The sequence below is a fragment of the Sminthopsis crassicaudata genome, chromosome 2 (genome assembly GCF_048593235.1).
Source record: "Sminthopsis crassicaudata isolate SCR6 chromosome 2, ASM4859323v1, whole genome shotgun sequence".
In the NCBI taxonomy this organism is placed as follows: domain Eukaryota; kingdom Metazoa; phylum Chordata; class Mammalia; order Dasyuromorphia; family Dasyuridae; genus Sminthopsis; species Sminthopsis crassicaudata.
In genome coordinates this window covers 676,103,721-676,121,693 of record NC_133618.1, presented here as the reverse complement: position 1 = coordinate 676,121,693, position 17,973 = coordinate 676,103,721, and the positions used below count along the sequence as shown (strand labels likewise).

Sequence of the window (17,973 nt, the reverse complement as noted above, 5' to 3'; positions counted from 1 at the left end):
TCTTGACATTTCAAGAGTCCCTTATTTCCCCATCAGGTACAAGCAGCACAGCTACGATTTCTTTTCTCCTTAATAGACTATTTTCCCTTCAAGCCCATCCTTTTTGGTTTCAACTGGAAAGTAGCAGCTATTTTTCTCCCTTTTTATACATGAGAGTATCTAAGACAATCGTCTGAAATCCAAATTCCAATAATTCATCATCAGCATTTTGCAACAGAAATATTTCCCAAAATATTTCTTTTCTAGAAATTACTTTCTCCCCTCTTTTTTCTACCTCCTCAGCAAAATCTCTCCTGTGCAATAACCGAACTCCTGCTCTCTCTCTTCTTCTTAAGAGTCTCAGCTTCCAATCTACCCAGGAGTGAGCAAGCTGTCCCTCACAATATTATTCTAATCTATATAGCCCTTGCATCTCCTTATGGAATATAAGCCCTAAGAAGACAAGGGTGACTTGTTTTGTTCTTGTGGATAGTTCAGGGGTAGTGGAGTGGAGGTAGAGGATTAGAAGGAGATGCTCTCTAACATGGAGCACCAACTTCCCCATTCCCTATAACCCACCCTTGGTAAGGTCTTTGAAATCACCCTCCTCTGTAGAATGTGAAAATAGTTTCCAATTCTGTGAAAGCTTTGGGAGTCAACACGAGGAAAATATTCACTCCTCCAAAGCCCTAGATGTCTTTTTTTATTTTCCTACGGCAAAGAATCAGGGTATGATGAACAATGCATGGAATATTTTTTGAATTCCTATTATTTTACATTGTGAGAAGTTGGGTCTTCAGCTTAAGGGGATAAAAAGACCAAAATGCAGCTAATCTACACAGGTTTACAAACTTTCAGGAGCATGGTTTATGGAATCTTGGAGAAAACTTTCAACTTGTTGAAGGTGACAGTAAAAAATATCTAACATTTTTTGAGGGCAAATTCTTCCCCATTGCTCTCAAGCTGTGTGGTTTCTTGTGTTCCGAGAGGCCTTCAGATCAAATCAATCAATCCATTGATGGACATTTATTAAGCACCCGCTAGGTGCCAGGCTCTATGCTAAGCTCTGGAAATACAGACAGGGACAAAGGCTGGACTGTGGCCTCCAGGAGCTCACACGATCGTGGGAGCTCTTGATCTTACGAGCCTGGGGTTGGGCAAACCCAACTGGAAAGGAGATTAATTCTGGATGTTTGGGAAGGATGTCGCCATGTGCCTCTAGAAACATCAAATTCTCTGCTGATGGGGACAACCACCTGGCACTGAAACCATGAGCAATGGAGAGCAGCACATGGTGGCTGAAGGGGTCTCAGAGAGAAGGGAATCCATCCAGGATGTCCCTTCCAGGAGAAGGAGCAGTGAATTGGCCCCTGGGGACTAGCTCTGCCTTAATGAGCTGCAGCGAGTCTCAAGCAAAGCTCAAGGCCTCAGTCTGCCTTAAAAACAGGCCCTGAACTATGCTCACTCAGGTGACCCCTTTCCAGGACTCATTTGGGCTTCATAATGGAATTTGGTCAGTGCCATCAATCATCCAACCACTAAGAATTTGTGGAGGTTGTTCTGTGTCCGGTGTCATCTGTTTGAAACCTTAAGGGGACCTCAAAATGACATTAAAGACAGCACATCCAAGCGTGTCATTTTACGAATAAAAAGTTGAGGTCCAGAGAAGGAATCAAAAATTTCCCCAAGTGACATAGGGAGCAAAAAGCAGAAAAACTCAGGGACTCTACCAGAATAAGCTCTAATACACTAATTTTCATTGTTTACATTTTTCATCTTTTTCCCAATGCCTACTAAAGTATGAAAATGTCATGACTGATTAAACTAATTAGTTAATTAACAGAAGCTAAGCTTTTGAGTGAGCAATTTTCATTGACAGGCTATAAAGAAATGAACAACCAATGAACTTCGGAGGACAGATTTTAAAAGGATACTCCTTGAAGGGAAGTTCCTCTAAGGAGTTTAGTCTTCCCTATACCGATGCTTTTAGTCAAATAGGCCTGATGTGTCCAAGTATCAGGGGCAAATGGAATGGGGGTTATTGAATACAACTACAGAGACTTCAAAATTGAACCCCACGGATTACCTCTATTTTCCAAAGTCCAAAAGAAGACCAACTATAAGACTGGAAAATGGAGAAGGAAGAATTCTATAGCATTTATGGGTAAACAAACATCAGCCAAGATCTGTAATGAATAAAACAAAAAGAACCCCGGTCCCATGAAAAAAACAATTTGGGTTGAGAATCTAGTTACTTGAGCTTCTCTTAAAAATACATCAAAGAAAATTATAAATAAAAGATGAAAAGTTTCAATAGCTATTTACCATCCACAATGCTCAGAAAACAAAAAATTATAGGTGCCAAACATAAAACCCCCTGCTAGTCAGAAGCGCATCATCAGCAGGTTATAATCTAATCGAATCAATTTACATATATAATTGCATTTGCCTTGGTAACGCCGACCTATCAGATTTCCATTGGTATCAATTTTTAATAAAACCCAGATGAAGATTTGTTTCTCTTCCAAGAAAACAAGCGAATCAATTCAGTACCTTGCGAAAAGCTGCTCCGACTACCTTCAATGAAAGGGAAATACGGTGTTCACCACCTACAGCCTTTTTGAAAACGAGTTTCAAAATTGTTAAAGTGCGATTAAAACCAGAGGCCTGGATCTCCAGAACTTCGCCAATCTGGTAGCAGACAAACACAGGCCAAAAATTGAACTCATCTACCTATTTTTCCTACTATCTTATTTTCTTTTGGGAAAGGAGGAAGACACAAAGGAAACTGAGAAGGACGAGAAGGAGTGATGAGAGGAAGTAGAGAGGGAAATATGGGGAGAAGGGGAAGGAAAATGAGGGAAGCAGGCCATGGTCCACGTACCTGCTTTGGAATTGGTATGAAGGCGGTTCATCAATTTTAATTTCTTAAACTAGCAGCACGGGCAGTTGGAGCAACAACTGTTATTTTCAGGTTGGATTTTTACTCTGGATAATAAAAATCCAGACAATTAAAGCCTCCCCAATAGCCAGAGGCTGCGCAAAGTTATAGCTGCGACACTTTTGGAGGGCTTTTGGAAGCATAAAAGTTAATTTGTCAACACTGTCTTCAAGAGGGGTGAAAAAGGGATGCGTCACTGCAGCATCTTCGTGATCAAAGCGTGATGGCTAAGAACAGGTTCCATTCATGAAGAGGCTAACTATAACTACTGGGGTGCTGACTCCTGGGCAACAAGACTAGATCTGGATGAAATCAGAGATAGAGGGACCCCCGGCCGACCTATGAGTGAGGGAGATTGCGTGGATCTGTAGACAGGAGAGGAGGGGCAAATCTGACTTCCTGTGACTATGGCACTTCTCTGAGACTCAGTTTTCTGAACTGGATTGTGAAGGGGAAGATCCCTACTGGCTCACAGCATAGGTTAAAGTGTTACGATGACAGAAGAGTCTGAAATGATGAAGCTCCATCCATCATGTGGGCAGGAAGCTTTTATTTAGCATAAGCAAACAAGTCTCTTCCCAGCCAATCCACTCTAGCCATCACCCAAATACAAGGAGGATCAGAAGCTCCCAGCAGTGCGACCCAGTGGTTCTTATGGTGGAAACTACAATAATGGACATTTGTAGTCTTCTGTAAAGGTGGTATCAGAGAGGACAGCCTTGATTCTCAGAGGAGAAACCAATGAGCTGGGTGGCTGTGGGGCAATCACGTCGATTCTCGTAAACCTAATTTCCTACAAAATGTCGGTACTAACAATAACAATCTCGCAGACCATTTGGGAGAATGGTCGTTTGTACGTCTCTAAGAGCCGAGGAAGTACAAGCCATTATTCATTTATGAATCCATTCTATGGGATGCGGAATGGACTTTCCTATAGAAACATTGTTATGAGCATTCCTTATGGTCGGAGGCAAAGGCCCAAAAGGGTATTTAATCCATAACACAGATTGGCAATCACATCTCAAGGACTGCCCTGGGACCTGTTAATGAAGTATTCCTGGGTAGGAGGTGGAAGAAAACTTTCATTTCCCAGTTGTTGGATTCAGGGACATTCCCCAAAAGAAGTTAGAAAGGAGGGAAGCTCATTGAATGCCCTTTGAACAATCCTTACCCAGCACTAACCACTGGCCCTACGCAGAAAAACGATGGCTGACAGGACCTGGATTCCCCAGCCTGACTTTCCCCCATAGAGGTCCACTCCAGAATCTCCAGCTTGGCTTTTAATACAATTCACCTTAAGTCCAGTTTGGACCCAAATCCAAGAACTAGGACTGACTTAGTATCCCTGCAACAGCAGAAAAGGCACTAGAGCTTTGGAGTCAAAGGCTTCTTCTGCAACTTCCTGCCTACCTGACCCAAGTCAGCCTTTCTGGGTCTCAATTTATTTGGCAGTAAAATAATGTAGAACTGACTAAATGGAACATTGAGATCCCTCCAGATCCTACAAAAAAGTCCCCAAATGTCTGAATCAGGAGCCAGTCAATTTCAGAGTTCCTTAAGCAGACATATGTTTGTCTGAGTCGATGGTTAATCAGGGACAGCCTCCACCCAACTTTCAGAAATTTGTTCCAAGAACCTCTGACTCAGTCAGGATGTGTAAATGAAACCATGGGAAGTCAGATAATCTCAAGAAAATGAGACACAACGTCCAAAAGTGTAACGTTCCCAAACGTGGCCGGGTCATGGGTGGCCAGTAAATACAGATGAGGAGATCCTGGGGAGAGCGACCTGTTTAAACTACCAACTGCCCAACCTGGTATTTGTGACCCTTCATGTGCCATTCCCAAAGACTTCTCCACCTACTCTGTGTTCTGTGGAAGAGGAAGTCAGGTGAATGGGAAAGAAGGAAAGGAGAGAAAAAGGGGAAAATGAAAGAAGGAAGGAAAGGATTTATCCATACCTCAGGGTGATGTAAAAACAGTTATCAATGAGGAAAATGTAACATGCCCTCCTGGCAGTTACAATTACTAGTCTGTCCCAGGCCCAACAGAGTACCTTTGACCACTGACCTTTGCAGTGTCAACTCTACCCGGCTCGCCTCCTCTGAGGCCTTCAAAGGTCTCTGGCCACAAACTCTTGAATCTATAGTTTAATAACCGGTAGCATGCTCAAGAACAGCCACATGTAATCTTAAAAGCCTTTATTATACCTACTCACATAACGCCCTGACTTGTCAGCTCCCTAGTGAACACCTGGTCTGAAGACCCACATGTTCTCCACCAAACTCCTTACCTCTCGGTTATCCATCAGCTTGGCTCAGCTACCCTAGGTTAGGGAGCCGGGTTAAAGAGAGTGACTGCGTCTGCAGTGGGGTTACAAAGGGCCTGTGAGGTCACACACACAGCCAACCAGCGAGAGAGCTGTCACCAATTACTAAACTATCTCAATGTGGACAGGATCCCACCCACAGGGCAGTCCTATATCCACAGAGATTACTTCTGAGTAACTCAATCTCCTGTTGCACTGTGGGCGCCTATGTAAAGGACCCTTACAGGAAAAGAATAATTTCTTTGAAAAACCCTTTACAAAGTGCCCTGGATGATGGCAATATGCATAAAATATGATTTTTTCTTCCCCATCTTCAAAAACCCCTTAATTTTTTCCCTACTTCAAACGGATAGTGAATAGAATATTGAGTTTGGAGCCAGGAAGATCTGGATGCCCAGAATTTAAGTACCTATTTAAATGCTTAGTGAACTGAAATCAGGGCCTTAGTTTCTTTATCTTTCACCTTTAACTTTGGGAGGTTGAACTCCAAGACTTCCAATTATTCTCCCAGATATAAATCTAGGATCCTATGAGTCAGTTATCATTCCAAACCCTAGCACATGGGACAACTGAGACCGGGATCATCACTGAATTAATAGGTAGACCAACCCAAAACTATACTTGTGTGGCCACAGTAACAGTCTTGGCTAGAAGAGTCTGCCCTGCCCCCCCCAACACTCTGCCATCTGCAGAAGGGGCTGATTGTGGAAAGGTCTTTGACTAATAAGCCTTTCTACTGAATTAAGGAGTCTATCACTCATGAGTAAAGTGAGAAAACCAGAGCCATCACTAAAACAAGGATGGCCATGAGGATCCAAGCCAGGAGGGAAAAGGATGGGCCAGTGGGCTGCCCCGGCACCTGCCGCCACTGTGGCCAACGATCCTGCGGCCATGTTTCTGAAAGCGTTCCGCTTTAGGGAATGCTCATGTTCTTTGGCCCTTGAAATTGAACCGAATCTTTTCAATTCTCTTCCTTCACTCATGGAATCCATAGTCTACTTTCTTTGATTTTATATGGACTAGATATGTGTGTATTAAGACACAGATGGATGTATGTCTATGTACATGTATATGGTGTCCCACTTTGATCTGCATTGTAAGAATGGTTTTCAGGCACGGAATATACTGTTGATGTGTAATTATTAGGTATCTTAACTTAAAACAGAAAACTTAAACCCAGAAAACCCTGGGTTTGGCAAAAAGCCCAAGGTTCGAGGCTGGGCCTCGAGACTCCCTGGCAGTGAGACTGGGCAGAAAGTGCCGGACCTCGGTGGGTTCTGGTTTACTCATCTCTAAAATCAGGACAGTAGGAAACACTCTGGCTCGAAGGCCCTCCTTTGATTTCTAAGATTTTTCCAACAGGAGGACTCCTTTACTGAGTGTGCATTTAAGCGCAGCTGACCCTTTGAAAAACAAGAAAAATTATGAGAAAGGTGAGCGCTTTGGTGGCAGGTTTTTTCAACAATAATGAGGCAAACATGGAGGTAACGAGACTCTCCTTGTTAGCAGTGCAGGGGCTCCATGTGACCCAAGCTTGGGGATCTGCCGGAGCTTCCAGGGAAGAGCTTGATTACAAACGGCGACTTTAAAGGACTTAAGGACCAGCTGGAGTCTATCTGGCACTTGGAGGTTGACTCAGTGCTTCAAATTTATGATCTTACTGGCTTCTCACAGCATCACTGTGAGCCAGAGACTTCCTGGCCACCTTCAGCTGCAGCTGGGGGGCCATTTGTCCAGGACATGGTAGAAGGTTCAGGACAGAACCTGCCTAACTAACGGTCCCTTCTGGCTCTGACACTCAGGAATTCTCTATCATAGGGACAGCCAGGAGCACTGGGCCCGGAGCCAGAACATGTGACCCTGGGCAAGTCACCTGTCCCTGTCTGCCTCAGTTTCCTTATCTGGAAAATAAAGTAGAAGAGGAAATGCAAACCACTCCAGTATCTTTGCCAAGAAACCCTCAGGAGGTCATGAAGAGTAAGAAGTGACTGAAATAAGTGAACAATGAAAATTCTGTAACATTTACTTGTGTGGATCCTGCTAAATAGCTTTTTCTTCTCAGCCTAGCATCCTTCCTAATCAAGATTTTCCATATTTCATGCAAGGAAAAAAAAAAAAAAAAAAAAGAAAAGAAAATAGGGGAGGGAGGGTGGAGGACGAGTGAAAGACAGACTCCTAAATATGATAAAAAATGATATGGCAGACAACAGGGAAACCAAACAATTCTGGGGAAATATACTCTTAATGCTAATGGTAGTGCTATGTTAATGAACAAGTATTTATTAAGTACCTACTGTATGCGTTGTAGGTGCTGAGCCAAATAAGACAAGTCCAATCCTATAAGAGACTTATATTCTATCAAAACCCCAAAGGTAACAAATATTGATGCAAGCTTCAAAGACTGGAAAGCAAGTTACAGACCTCATCCCAAGTTACTGCTGTTGTTTTGACCAGGGTTGGATAATTTTTTCCCCCCACTGAGGCTGGGGTTAAGTGTCTTGCCCAGGGTTACACAGCTAGGAAGTGTTAAGTGTCTGAGACCAGATTTGAACTCGGGTCCTCCTGACTTCAGGCCTGGTGCTCTATCCACTGCATCACCCAGCTGCCCCCTGGGTTGGATAAACTTAAATAGAAATAAATATCAGCTACTATTATTAGGTTGGTGGAGTTATTAAGGTGTGATTTTAGGAATGGGAAGACTGAGATACAAAAAGTCATATTCAGGGTTCAAAACCCGGTCTTTCCTCACACCAAATCAGGGCTGTCTTGTGGGACATTTTGTCAAAGCCCAGGTACGAGACAAACTCCAATGCTTTCCGGAAGACTAGCCAACACTAAGATGACAAAGTGTTGACCACCATGCACAAGCGCGACGATTCCAATGTAGGTGAAATCCTACAAGGGAGTGAGCTACCAACTTTCTGCATCCACACACGGCAACCACGGGACAGGAGACTTAAGGTTAGGACCCAAAGGTGGTGCCTTGTTGGGAAAACATGGAGCCCGGAGATTTTCCCAATTGGTGACTTTCATTTTATATTTATATACTGTGGGAACAAAGAGATAAAATTAGTCTGTGATCTTGGGCAGGGATGAGTGAAGATACCAAGAATAACTTCAGTTTTATTTGATGCATTTAATGATATTTCCCATCACCCATTGGTTGTTTTGCCCTGGAGTCAGCACAAGACTCGAGAGAACCCCAAGATGTCAGATCCCCGGAGAGAACGCATTTTAAAATTCTAGAAATGTGTCACATTTCGGATAGAAAAATATACCATTTCTTAAAGATATTCTCTTTCCCAAGGGCATCTGTAGCAGTGCTCTAAGCCATATGCTAGCAAGGCTTTTAGAAAATTATCAGGGCCAGACTGCTAAAATACCATCCCCTGGCTCACTTCCAGCCTTACAAACAGTCTCGGATCTGGGAGCTGCCTTTTAAAGACCTTCGTTATCGTAGGGGATGGACTTGGTGAGCTGCTCACTACACACTGCCTGCCCCTGAAGGATCCGCTGTCTAGAAGTAGCCCAAAGGGCAGTCAAGAACGTGGCCTGGCAGGCCCCACAACGCACCACAGGTTCCACAGATGACAAGAGGGATGAAATGACCCGGCCAGAGCCAGCCACGCAAGTCCCCAAGGAAGTCGGCTCCTTCTCTGGGGCGCAGAGGAGACGGTGGAGAGGGTGCTCTTTCCAAGGGGCTGCCAGCCTATCCAAGGCGCCCAGTCAGGGTTCTCAGCAGGGGGTCCGGCTCCAACGGATGCTCCCCCAAGGCTTCATGGTGAAGTCGGGCAGGAACTGTGCTCTTCTGGCAGGGCCTTCAGAAAAAGCCGGGGTGCCCCCCAGGCGTGAGTGCTAAGGCAGAGCTCAGACCGGGGTTCTGGGGCGTGGGACAATCTCCACTGCTTCCAAACGCCCGCCCATCTTCTCTGTCTGCAGCAGCTCAGCTGCTACTTCTGACCTTCTTGGAAGTGGAAAAGAATAAAATCGAGGGAAATTCTCTACAAAATGACTCCTCGTCCCATGCAGGGAACTTTCCTGCTCCTAAGTTTCACCTCACCCTAAGTGGAGGAGCAGTGGTTAGTGTCCTAGGCATCCAACAAGAAGGCCTGAAGTCAAATCTATCAGCTCTTGTGTCATTTTACCATTTATTATACATTGATTTTTTGTTATATTCCAAAACATTAGTATTCATCAAGGACTCAAATTTAAAATTAAAAACAAAAAACAAAAAGAAACACAAACAAAAACAAAATTTGAGATAAAATTTTGCATATAAGAATTAAAGAATTGTGTGACCCTGGATAAGTCTTAACACCGGAGCAACATCTGTCAGTAAAATGGGGTCTTTATTTTTTTAAAGAAAGAAACCATTTCCCTGGCAGGTGGGCGCCACAAGTAACTGAAGTTGTTATTTCTAAGATTTCAGGGGCTTTGCTGTGGAAAGGAGCCTCAGGGAGGGCACGGGGCTCTAAATCTGGGGCTCACAGGGCCGCAGGGGCCGCCTGGCCCAAGTCTGGACTTTGTTTCGGGTGAGGAAACTGAGACCTGGAGACTGCCTGGCCACAGGGCCAGGAGCTGGGCCAGGTCCGGGCCTGCAGATCCGCGGGCCAAGCTGTTTGCTTCCTACTTGTCTGAGGCTGGAATACGTGGTCCTGGAGAACAAGGCGCAGCAGGAGCTCTGCAGCCAGAGTGGGAGAAGGCTGGGGTCTCTCCTAGCTCTGGGGGCCTCCGCTGGCTGGGGGGCATCAGCCTGCTCCCTAGGCTGCATGGGCTGGATGAATGGAGCTAGCCCGTTACCAAACAGGAAGACGGCGGGAAAGTTCCTGCCTGGACCCACTCCTAGGGATGCCACGTGAAGCGCCTAAGACCCCAAAGGTCAAGGCTCAAAGGGCAAGGCCGGACATTGACAGTCAATATCTGTGCAGCAGAAAACAGCCATAGAGAAACAAAAGCGCTTTTCCATCTGAATCACCTAATCTGCAGGACAGACACGTTTCCGGTCAGAGCGCCAAGAAGATCCACGGCAGATGCTGACCAGTGCTCCATACTCTCTCCTCATGGCCCCAGCATGAGGGCCCATTGAGTCCGGCTCGGGTCCAAGTCAATCCTCCCTCCCTGAACGGAACCGTCAAGCAGTTGTGCTTGTGTCTGGGCACGAGGGGAAAATGCGGAAACGGTGTCGGTGCTTCACTAAGAACGCAGAGTGGAGGCGTCCTGGCGCACGGGGAGGCATCGGAAGTCATCTCAGCGGCGCTTTCTCAAGGGGAGCCTAAGAGATTTTCAGGACGACCCAGATGTCTTCAAGAAACTGAGCCAAAAAGCTCTTCATTTATATGCATGTAAATGGATTGTCCAAAACCCATCAAAAATAACTGTCCCGCAAAGCCCTCGTGGGCAGAGTACAGCTGTGTGAAATCATCTCAGAGCATCCACCGCAGAAAAACGGGAGCCCCAAGATCCCCGCTGCAAGGCCCCGAGATCCCCGCTGCAAGGCCCCGAGATCCCCGCTGCAAGGCCGCGAGATCCCCGCTGCAAGACCCCGAGATCCCCGCTGCAAGGCCCCGAGATCCCCGCTGCAAGGCCCCGAGATCCCCGCTGCAAGGCCCCGAGATCCCCGCTGCAAGGCCCCGAGATCCCCGCTGCAAGGCCCCGAGATCCCCGCTGCAAGGCCCCGAGATCCCCGCTGCAAGGCCGCGAGATCCCCGCTGCAAGACCCCGAGATCCCCGCTGCAAGGCCCCGAGATCCCCGCTGCAAGGCCCCGAGATCCCCGCTGCAAGACCCCGAGATCCCCGCTGCAAGGCCCCGAGATCCCCGCTGCAAGGCCCCGAGATCCCCGCTGCAAGGCCCCGAGATCCCCGCTGCAAGGCCCCGAGATCCCCGCTGCAAGGCCCCGAGATCCCCGCTGCAAGGCCCCGAGATCCCCGCTGCAAGGCCCCGAGATCCCCGCTGCAAGGCCCCGAGATCCCCGCTGCAAGGCCCCGAGATCCCCGCTCCAAGGCCCCGAGATCCCCGCTGCAAGGCCCTGAGATCCCCGCTCCAAGACCCCGAGATCCCCGCTCCAAGGCCCCGAGATCCCCGCTCCAAGGCCCCGAGATCCCCGCTGCAAGGCCCCGAGATCCCCACTGCAAGGCCCTGAGATCCCCGCTGCAAGGCCCTGAGATCCCCGCTCCAAGGCCCCGAGATCCCCGCTCCAAGGCCCCGAGATCCCCGCTCCAAGACCCCGAGATCCCCGCTCCAAGGCCCCGAGATCCCCGCTGCAAGGCCCTGAGATCCCTGCTGCCCCAGGAGCCCCTAAAATCCCCGCTGCAGGGCATAGGAGCCACGGGGGTGGTGGAACGAATCCTGCCAGCGCCCAGTGCAGCCACTAAGCCCCTTCTCCCTCCCGGCCCTCAGTTTTGGTTCGGGGGTCTGTTTTGCACAGCAAAGGGCCTGGGCTCTGTCAGGTCTTTCTCTACAATCTCAAGATGCTCTGAACTAAACCAGTCAAAAGGTCAAGAGGTCAGTCCAAACTAAAGCATGGCCATGTCCATGAATTACTTTTTTCCCATCAAACTTGGAACATGATAAATATAAACTGCCGGGACGCAAAGCAAAGCCCATTGCTGATGAGGAGTGAGGGAGATGATTTAGCTCAGCCAACAGCTTCTGTTCCCACACGAAATTTAATTTAAATATTTTCCTCGCTGCACACATTACATCTAAGTACAATAAACACATAATCAGTCGAATGGAAAACCCAACGTTAATCAGTTTTCATTACCATGAACGGCAATGACGCTCGGTTGTGGGGAGGAGGGAAGTGGGGGGCGGGGGGTTCAGTTTCCCATCAGGGGGTGCACTCATTGACCCTCGGTCCTCTCCTCTTGGCAGGCTTTCCTACAGGACTGGCCAGGACACGGCAAACTGTGCCACGTGCAGGAACAGCGCCTGCATCATCTACAGGTAAGTCAGCAAGCAAGGGCCCACGCCCTGGGGGGATGGGCTGGCAGCAGCCAGAGAGGTGCTGCTCCAGCAGTCTGAAGGTGGGGGCTCCCTGGGCTGGGAATGGCCGGGCCCCTTTAAGTCCATCTGAACGTCCAAGAGACTTTCTCTGGGAGGCCTTTATGGCGGGTCAGGCAGGTGCTGGGAAGGCCTGTGAAGGCCTGGCACCAGCCAGCATGGCCCCCGAGGCGTCCCCGGACAAGGACCTGACGCCCTGAGAGGTTTGGGAACCACCTGGGGCTCACGGATGGGCTGAGTGGGCGCTGAGCATGGAGGGGAACACCGGAGACTCAGGCTCAAACCCGAGAGGGGATCCTGCGTCTGTGCTCGCTCCTGAAACAGCGAAGCCCGAAGCGCCGTGTTCTCACTGGGGTGGTAAATGGTGTTCAACTCAACGTGTGTATGCGTGTATGTGTGTGTGTGTGAGAGAGTGAGTGTATGAGTGTATGTGTGAGTGTGTGTGTGTATGTTTGTGTGTGAGTGTGCATGTGTGCGTGTGTATGCATGTGAGTGTGTGAGTGTGTGTGTATGTTTGTATGTGAGTGTGCGTGTGTATGCATGTGAGTGTGCGTGTGTGTATGTTTGTGTGTGTATACATGTGTGTGACTGCGTGTGTGTGTACACGTGTCTACGTGTGAGTGACCAAGCTGGAACAATTTGCACCGGGGAGTAAGACTGACAGTATCAGCTGTTGGAAAAAGTGGCCAGGCAAGGGGGTTAGACGGTCCTGGACAGTGGAAGAGCACAGGGAGACAGAGATTCTCAGAGGACAGAGAGCCAGGAGTCCTCCCCAAAGGTTAGGGAAAGAGGGAGGAGCCTGACGGCATTAGGGAGTCGCCCGGCTGGACCGCAGGAGGCAGGAGGAGCAGAGTGAAATGGGAAAAGTGCCAAAAACATGAGTCTAAATTTCTCCCAAAAGCGCGAGGGAGCTGATTGGGGAAGGACGGACACGGTCCAGCCCGGATTCTGGGAATCTCCTCGGCAGCGACGGAAGCTGGACTGGACACGGGGAGGCTGGCGGGCGGCTGCCTTCATGTTTCTGGGCCTGACCGGGACGCTCGGTCCGGTCTGACCTGGGGTGGTCGGGGGGCAGTCCCTGCTCTGACACAGACCGCAATCCCACGCTTTCAGTTCTACCGCCGAGAGCCCATGAGTGAGAGCACTCGCGGCCGCCCCGGAGGGAGAAATGTTGGATCATTCATTCCCCAGGAGTCAGGGCGACAGGAGCTAGGAGCCCTGGGTGCGCACATCCAGCTGGCCGAGCACGCCTGGCCCTCCCAGCGCTCGCCACGGGCGCTGGGGAGCCTGTTTACCTAGGGGAAGATGTGAGCGAGAGCCCAGAAGTGTTTCCTATGTCTCTGGTGTCCGAGGCCCCCGAGCCAATGACGGGGGAGTCAGGAGGGTTGGGGAAGGGAGGGACTGCATCCGGGAGCAGGGGTCAAGCAGGATAAAAGCATGGAGCCTGTGCAGAAGGCGGGGGAGCCCTTGGTGGGGGCAGCAAGAACTGCTCCCTCACGCAGAGAATGCACAAGAGAAGTATCAGCCTGGGAAGGAAGGAAGGAGCCGGGTTCCAAGCGTGTGAAGGGCTACGTAGAGAACTTCACACTTAATTCTGGAGATCAAAATCTGGCAAAAATGGGGGTGGGCAAGTGGATTCAGACCCAGACTTCTGGGAGGATTATAGGAGTGGTCTCATTGACGTCCATTCAGGAAACAGCCTACCTCTAACAAGAAGGTGACCTTTAGCATAAATAAATGGCATATATGTTATAATATAATGTAATATAATGTAGTATTACATATATACACACACACACACACACACACACACACACACACACACACACACACACACACACACACACACACACACATATATATAAGAAAGAAATACTAGGGAAGTCACTGGGAATGGCACAGGCCAAAATTCCACACAAACAGAGCCACAAAACAGTGGAGCGGACGGTTGGGATCCAGTTTTGTTCCCCCGCTGGCCAGCAGGGCCTGGGGAACCACAGGGAAGGAGCAGGACCTTCTCCACGGTCCCCACTGGATACGGCCACTTGTGGCGGGGCTTCCTACGGAAGCGCAAGCATGATGCAAGTTTACTCATGTTCCAAAGATCTCAAAACCCGATACTTTTGAAGAGACGGCCAAACATCAAAAGCCCTGACCCCGTGGTAGCAGACAGACAAATAAGGAAGCTTAACTGCATGGGAAGCTGGGTCAGGTTTTGTTCCCCCTGGCCATAAGCCACCAGAAGATTTCCAGAACCAGCACACGCACAGCCAGGAGCGGAGGGCGGCTGTGCAGATAAGGGGCCGTACCTGAAATTATTTTACCCCCAAGAGGCGTGCTCACCACGGGAGGCCGCCATGCTAGGTTGTGACTGCGCCATCTGCTAGCGAGAAAACTGAACCTGAAATTCCGTCCCCCAGCACGGCCCGAGACTGATCTCTGAAACTCTTTTGGGCAGCCGGTGCAAAAAGGGAGGTTTTAGGAGTTCGGTGCTCATGTTTCAGTCAGATTTGACCTTGAGCTGGGTCAAAGGACCATCTGGCACAACTGCAGATGGAGAAGGCAACAGAAATGATGACAATAATGAGATTAACTGAGTTCTATATTGGCCGAGTAGCCAGCGCTGCACCGGAGCCAGCCAAGAAGGGGAGACAGTGGCGGGCTCGGCTCGACAGACTCGGGTTAATTGGGCCGGCACAGTGACGGGGACCATGAACCATCACTGGAGGGGAGGTCATAGAAGCTGGGCTCGAATCCCGGGCCTGCCATGGACAAGGACGAGGGGCTTAACTTTGCCAGGCCCCATTTTTGTTTTCTGAGAAAACGGGGGCCGGCCTGGGTGACCTCAGCACCAAATCTGTGATCCCCTGATTCCAGATCTCTATCACAGCAGACGAGGTCGGCTCTTGGGAAAGCATGTATGAAGTTGACAAGAACGGGCAGATCGAGAGGACGGGCCACTGTTCTGCCTTCCCCAAAGATGGAATGGATCTCCTCGGGGGGAGGGACTCTTCCTCACGGGAGTAGAGGCTGCAGGAGAACTTTTAGGTAGACAGGATTCTTGCTTAGCCAAGAGCTGGATTATTATGGTCACCAAAGAACCTCCCAACGTGGAGACTCTGATTTTATCTTCTGTCCCCTGAGCAAAAGTGCCATTACCGAAGCAGACCGAGCGATCCCGGAAGAGCTAAGTGAAAGGCCTTTGGGCCTGTTGCCAATGTGGTTTCTCTTAATCTTTAGCAGCGGCCCTCCCCATTTGGTCTTGGTAAATGATCCCAAGGAGACATCTTTTAGGGACTTCATGGGTAGCTTTTATTATGGTCCTATGAGCAAGATGTTTACTGAAGAAAGTCCAACTTCTTCCCAGATTAGAAGGACAAGATTGCAAGGGGGGAAGCTGGAGGCAAAGGGAGGGAAGTTCCTCTAGGAAACCATCGGGATGCGCAGTGACAACCCACACGTTGCAGATTCAAGCCCAGAGCCAACTTTGATGCCGTAATTCCAAGGAGTCACCTGGTTTGGGTAATCATGGTCGTTGTTACTGTGATGTCAATTTTCTAAAACACTTAATATTATATTATATAATAACAATATATCCTATTATATTCTTCTAATATTAATACAAAGTAACTCCAGTCCTAATCAATGGGGCGATTATTTCCAGCCCCAGAGTTTGCTGTCTCCCTTTCCCCACTCCACACCTTGGGGTCTTACTAGCAAGAGATGCGAGTTTGGAGAGCCGTACTTTTATGAGTACGCGATAATACGGCCATTCTGTCCGAATACACGAGATGGAGCAAAGTTAAGGAATAAAACATTCTGTGACAGAAAACTCTTAAAGAAACCACCTCCGTCAGGAACTACTTGGCCAGGACATAGTTTCCCCTCTGACTACTTATCCAATATAGAACAACCAAGAAAATGGTCCGTCATCTCGAGACTGGAAGAGGTAAAGATTCTATTCCGGGACAGAATCTGAAAAGTACTAACAACGTAAGAAACTCTAGGCTTGCTTTTCTAGGGGGGTGAAATGTAGAAAGGGGGGGGGGGGGGACGCAGGCTCAGTGAAACCAGCAGCAGTGAAATGCCTAATGTCTCCCGAAGCCTCTGGAGGCCATATTTGAGCACACACTCTCTCCCAGTGATGGACCACACCCTAATTCACCGCCATCCCTCTTCCCAACTGCATCTGTACAGTACCTGGTAGACCACATCATCAGATGGGCCACATAAAGGTGGAAACGTGCAAATTCTCAATGACCACATTTCCCCTTAAAGCTGAATAGCCCAGAGCATTCTAACAGACCCGATGCACTTCCTGTGATTCCTCTGACATGTTTGCTGGCCAGAAAACCCCAGGGGACTCAGTCATGAACAGGGCGCGCAGGGAACTTGACCAGATCCATCCTGATTTGGAGGCCACCATTTTTTCATTTGCAACAGAATGACCTTCCCGAAGGAGCATTCAGAGCATGGTTTCCATGAAATTAGAATGTGCATGAGCTAGGAAAGAATGCATTCATTATTCTCCACATTTAGCCGAGTGCAGCCTTATAATGCTTGGTACCCTTCCTCACAAACAGTGTGAAATATGTCTGAATGGAAGCGTAATTGCACAGCCGAGGATCGGGGCCCACAAGAGACAGGCCCAGGCACAAATCCCAGCCCTACCGACTCTCTAAGCACAGATCTCTCCGGGCCACGGCTCTCGCTTCCAAAAGCAGATGAAGTCTGAGATCCCTCAGCATCTCATCTGCGCCATTTTGGTCCCTACTGACTTTTGAGTTGAATAGAGTTGAGTTACAATGACTGGAACCTCAGATCCTCCAGAACTTGAGATCTACATCCGGGCTTTGGCTTTGAATCCAGTAAATTGTTTAAAGGACGGAATCCATGATTACCAAGATCTCCGCCATTTCTCTAATTCCTGGATTTACAGCTATGAAAGAAAAGAAAATGAAATGGAAAATCCAAAGCATTCGGCTAAATCAAAACACTCAGATATTCAGGACTAGGAGGGATTGTCGAGCCCCTGGGTCAAGCCCCTTCTTTTCCAAAGTTTGCTGGCTCCCTTTCCCCACTCCATACCTTGGGGTCATACTTAGCAAGAGATGCTGAGTTTGGAGAGCCGTCTTTTAAAGGTGCTTATGAGTACCTGAGGTTTAAAACCGAGGCTTAAAAAAGGTAACTTAAACCTTAACGCGACTGTAGGCATTTCCAATGAAGTCACTTCATTTCTCCTTATAGGGAAGGGATTGAAAGGCAGCTGGACAAAACAGCTCTCAGCATTAGGGGGTTGAAAACTAGCCAACCACAAGGTGACCCTAGGGGGAAAAACAAGAACAGGAATTTGGAACAGTCGAGGGGATTTTTTCCCTTCCTCAGTGATAGGAGGTTTGGTTGTTAAATTCTAATTAAAGACCATCCCAGCATGAAAGAAGATGGAGAGACTGAAGCTTAAGTTTGTTCTAGGTGAAATTTCCTCCTCCATTTCCCCTCAGCTTACCATCTACACAGCTGTCAAAACAGGCTCTAATTAGTTCAGAAAATATTTCAAGGCTCTATTACTAATGGGATTTTTGCACATGGGAGGCCGAACACTTTTGCCCCCCACCTTTCTTGCTCTTTTCTTTGTACGACTCATCCGATGAGTCACACTGCTGATGAGGCACCTTTTGTCCCGGTTTATTTTAAAAGAAAACAAGGAAGAACACAGGTTGCT

At 48.4% G+C, this 17,973-nt stretch overlaps 2 protein-coding genes across 3 annotated transcripts in view; one reads left to right on the top strand and one right to left on the bottom strand.

Annotated features, from left to right (window-relative positions):
- Nucleotides 1–17,973, bottom strand: part of DOCK1 (dedicator of cytokinesis 1) — a 465,334-nt gene that overhangs the window by 260,799 nt on the left and 186,562 nt on the right. The gene's annotated exons all lie outside the window — the stretch shown is intronic.
- The window catches only part of INSYN2A (inhibitory synaptic factor 2A), a 67,017-nt gene that overhangs the window by 37,588 nt on the left and 11,456 nt on the right, over nt 1–17,973 (top strand). The window contains exon 3 of the mRNA XM_074297158.1: nt 12,123–12,194. Within this exon, the coding sequence (XP_074153259.1) occupies nt 12,123–12,194 (72 nt within the window). The remainder of the gene's footprint in view (nt 1–12,122; nt 12,195–17,973) is intronic.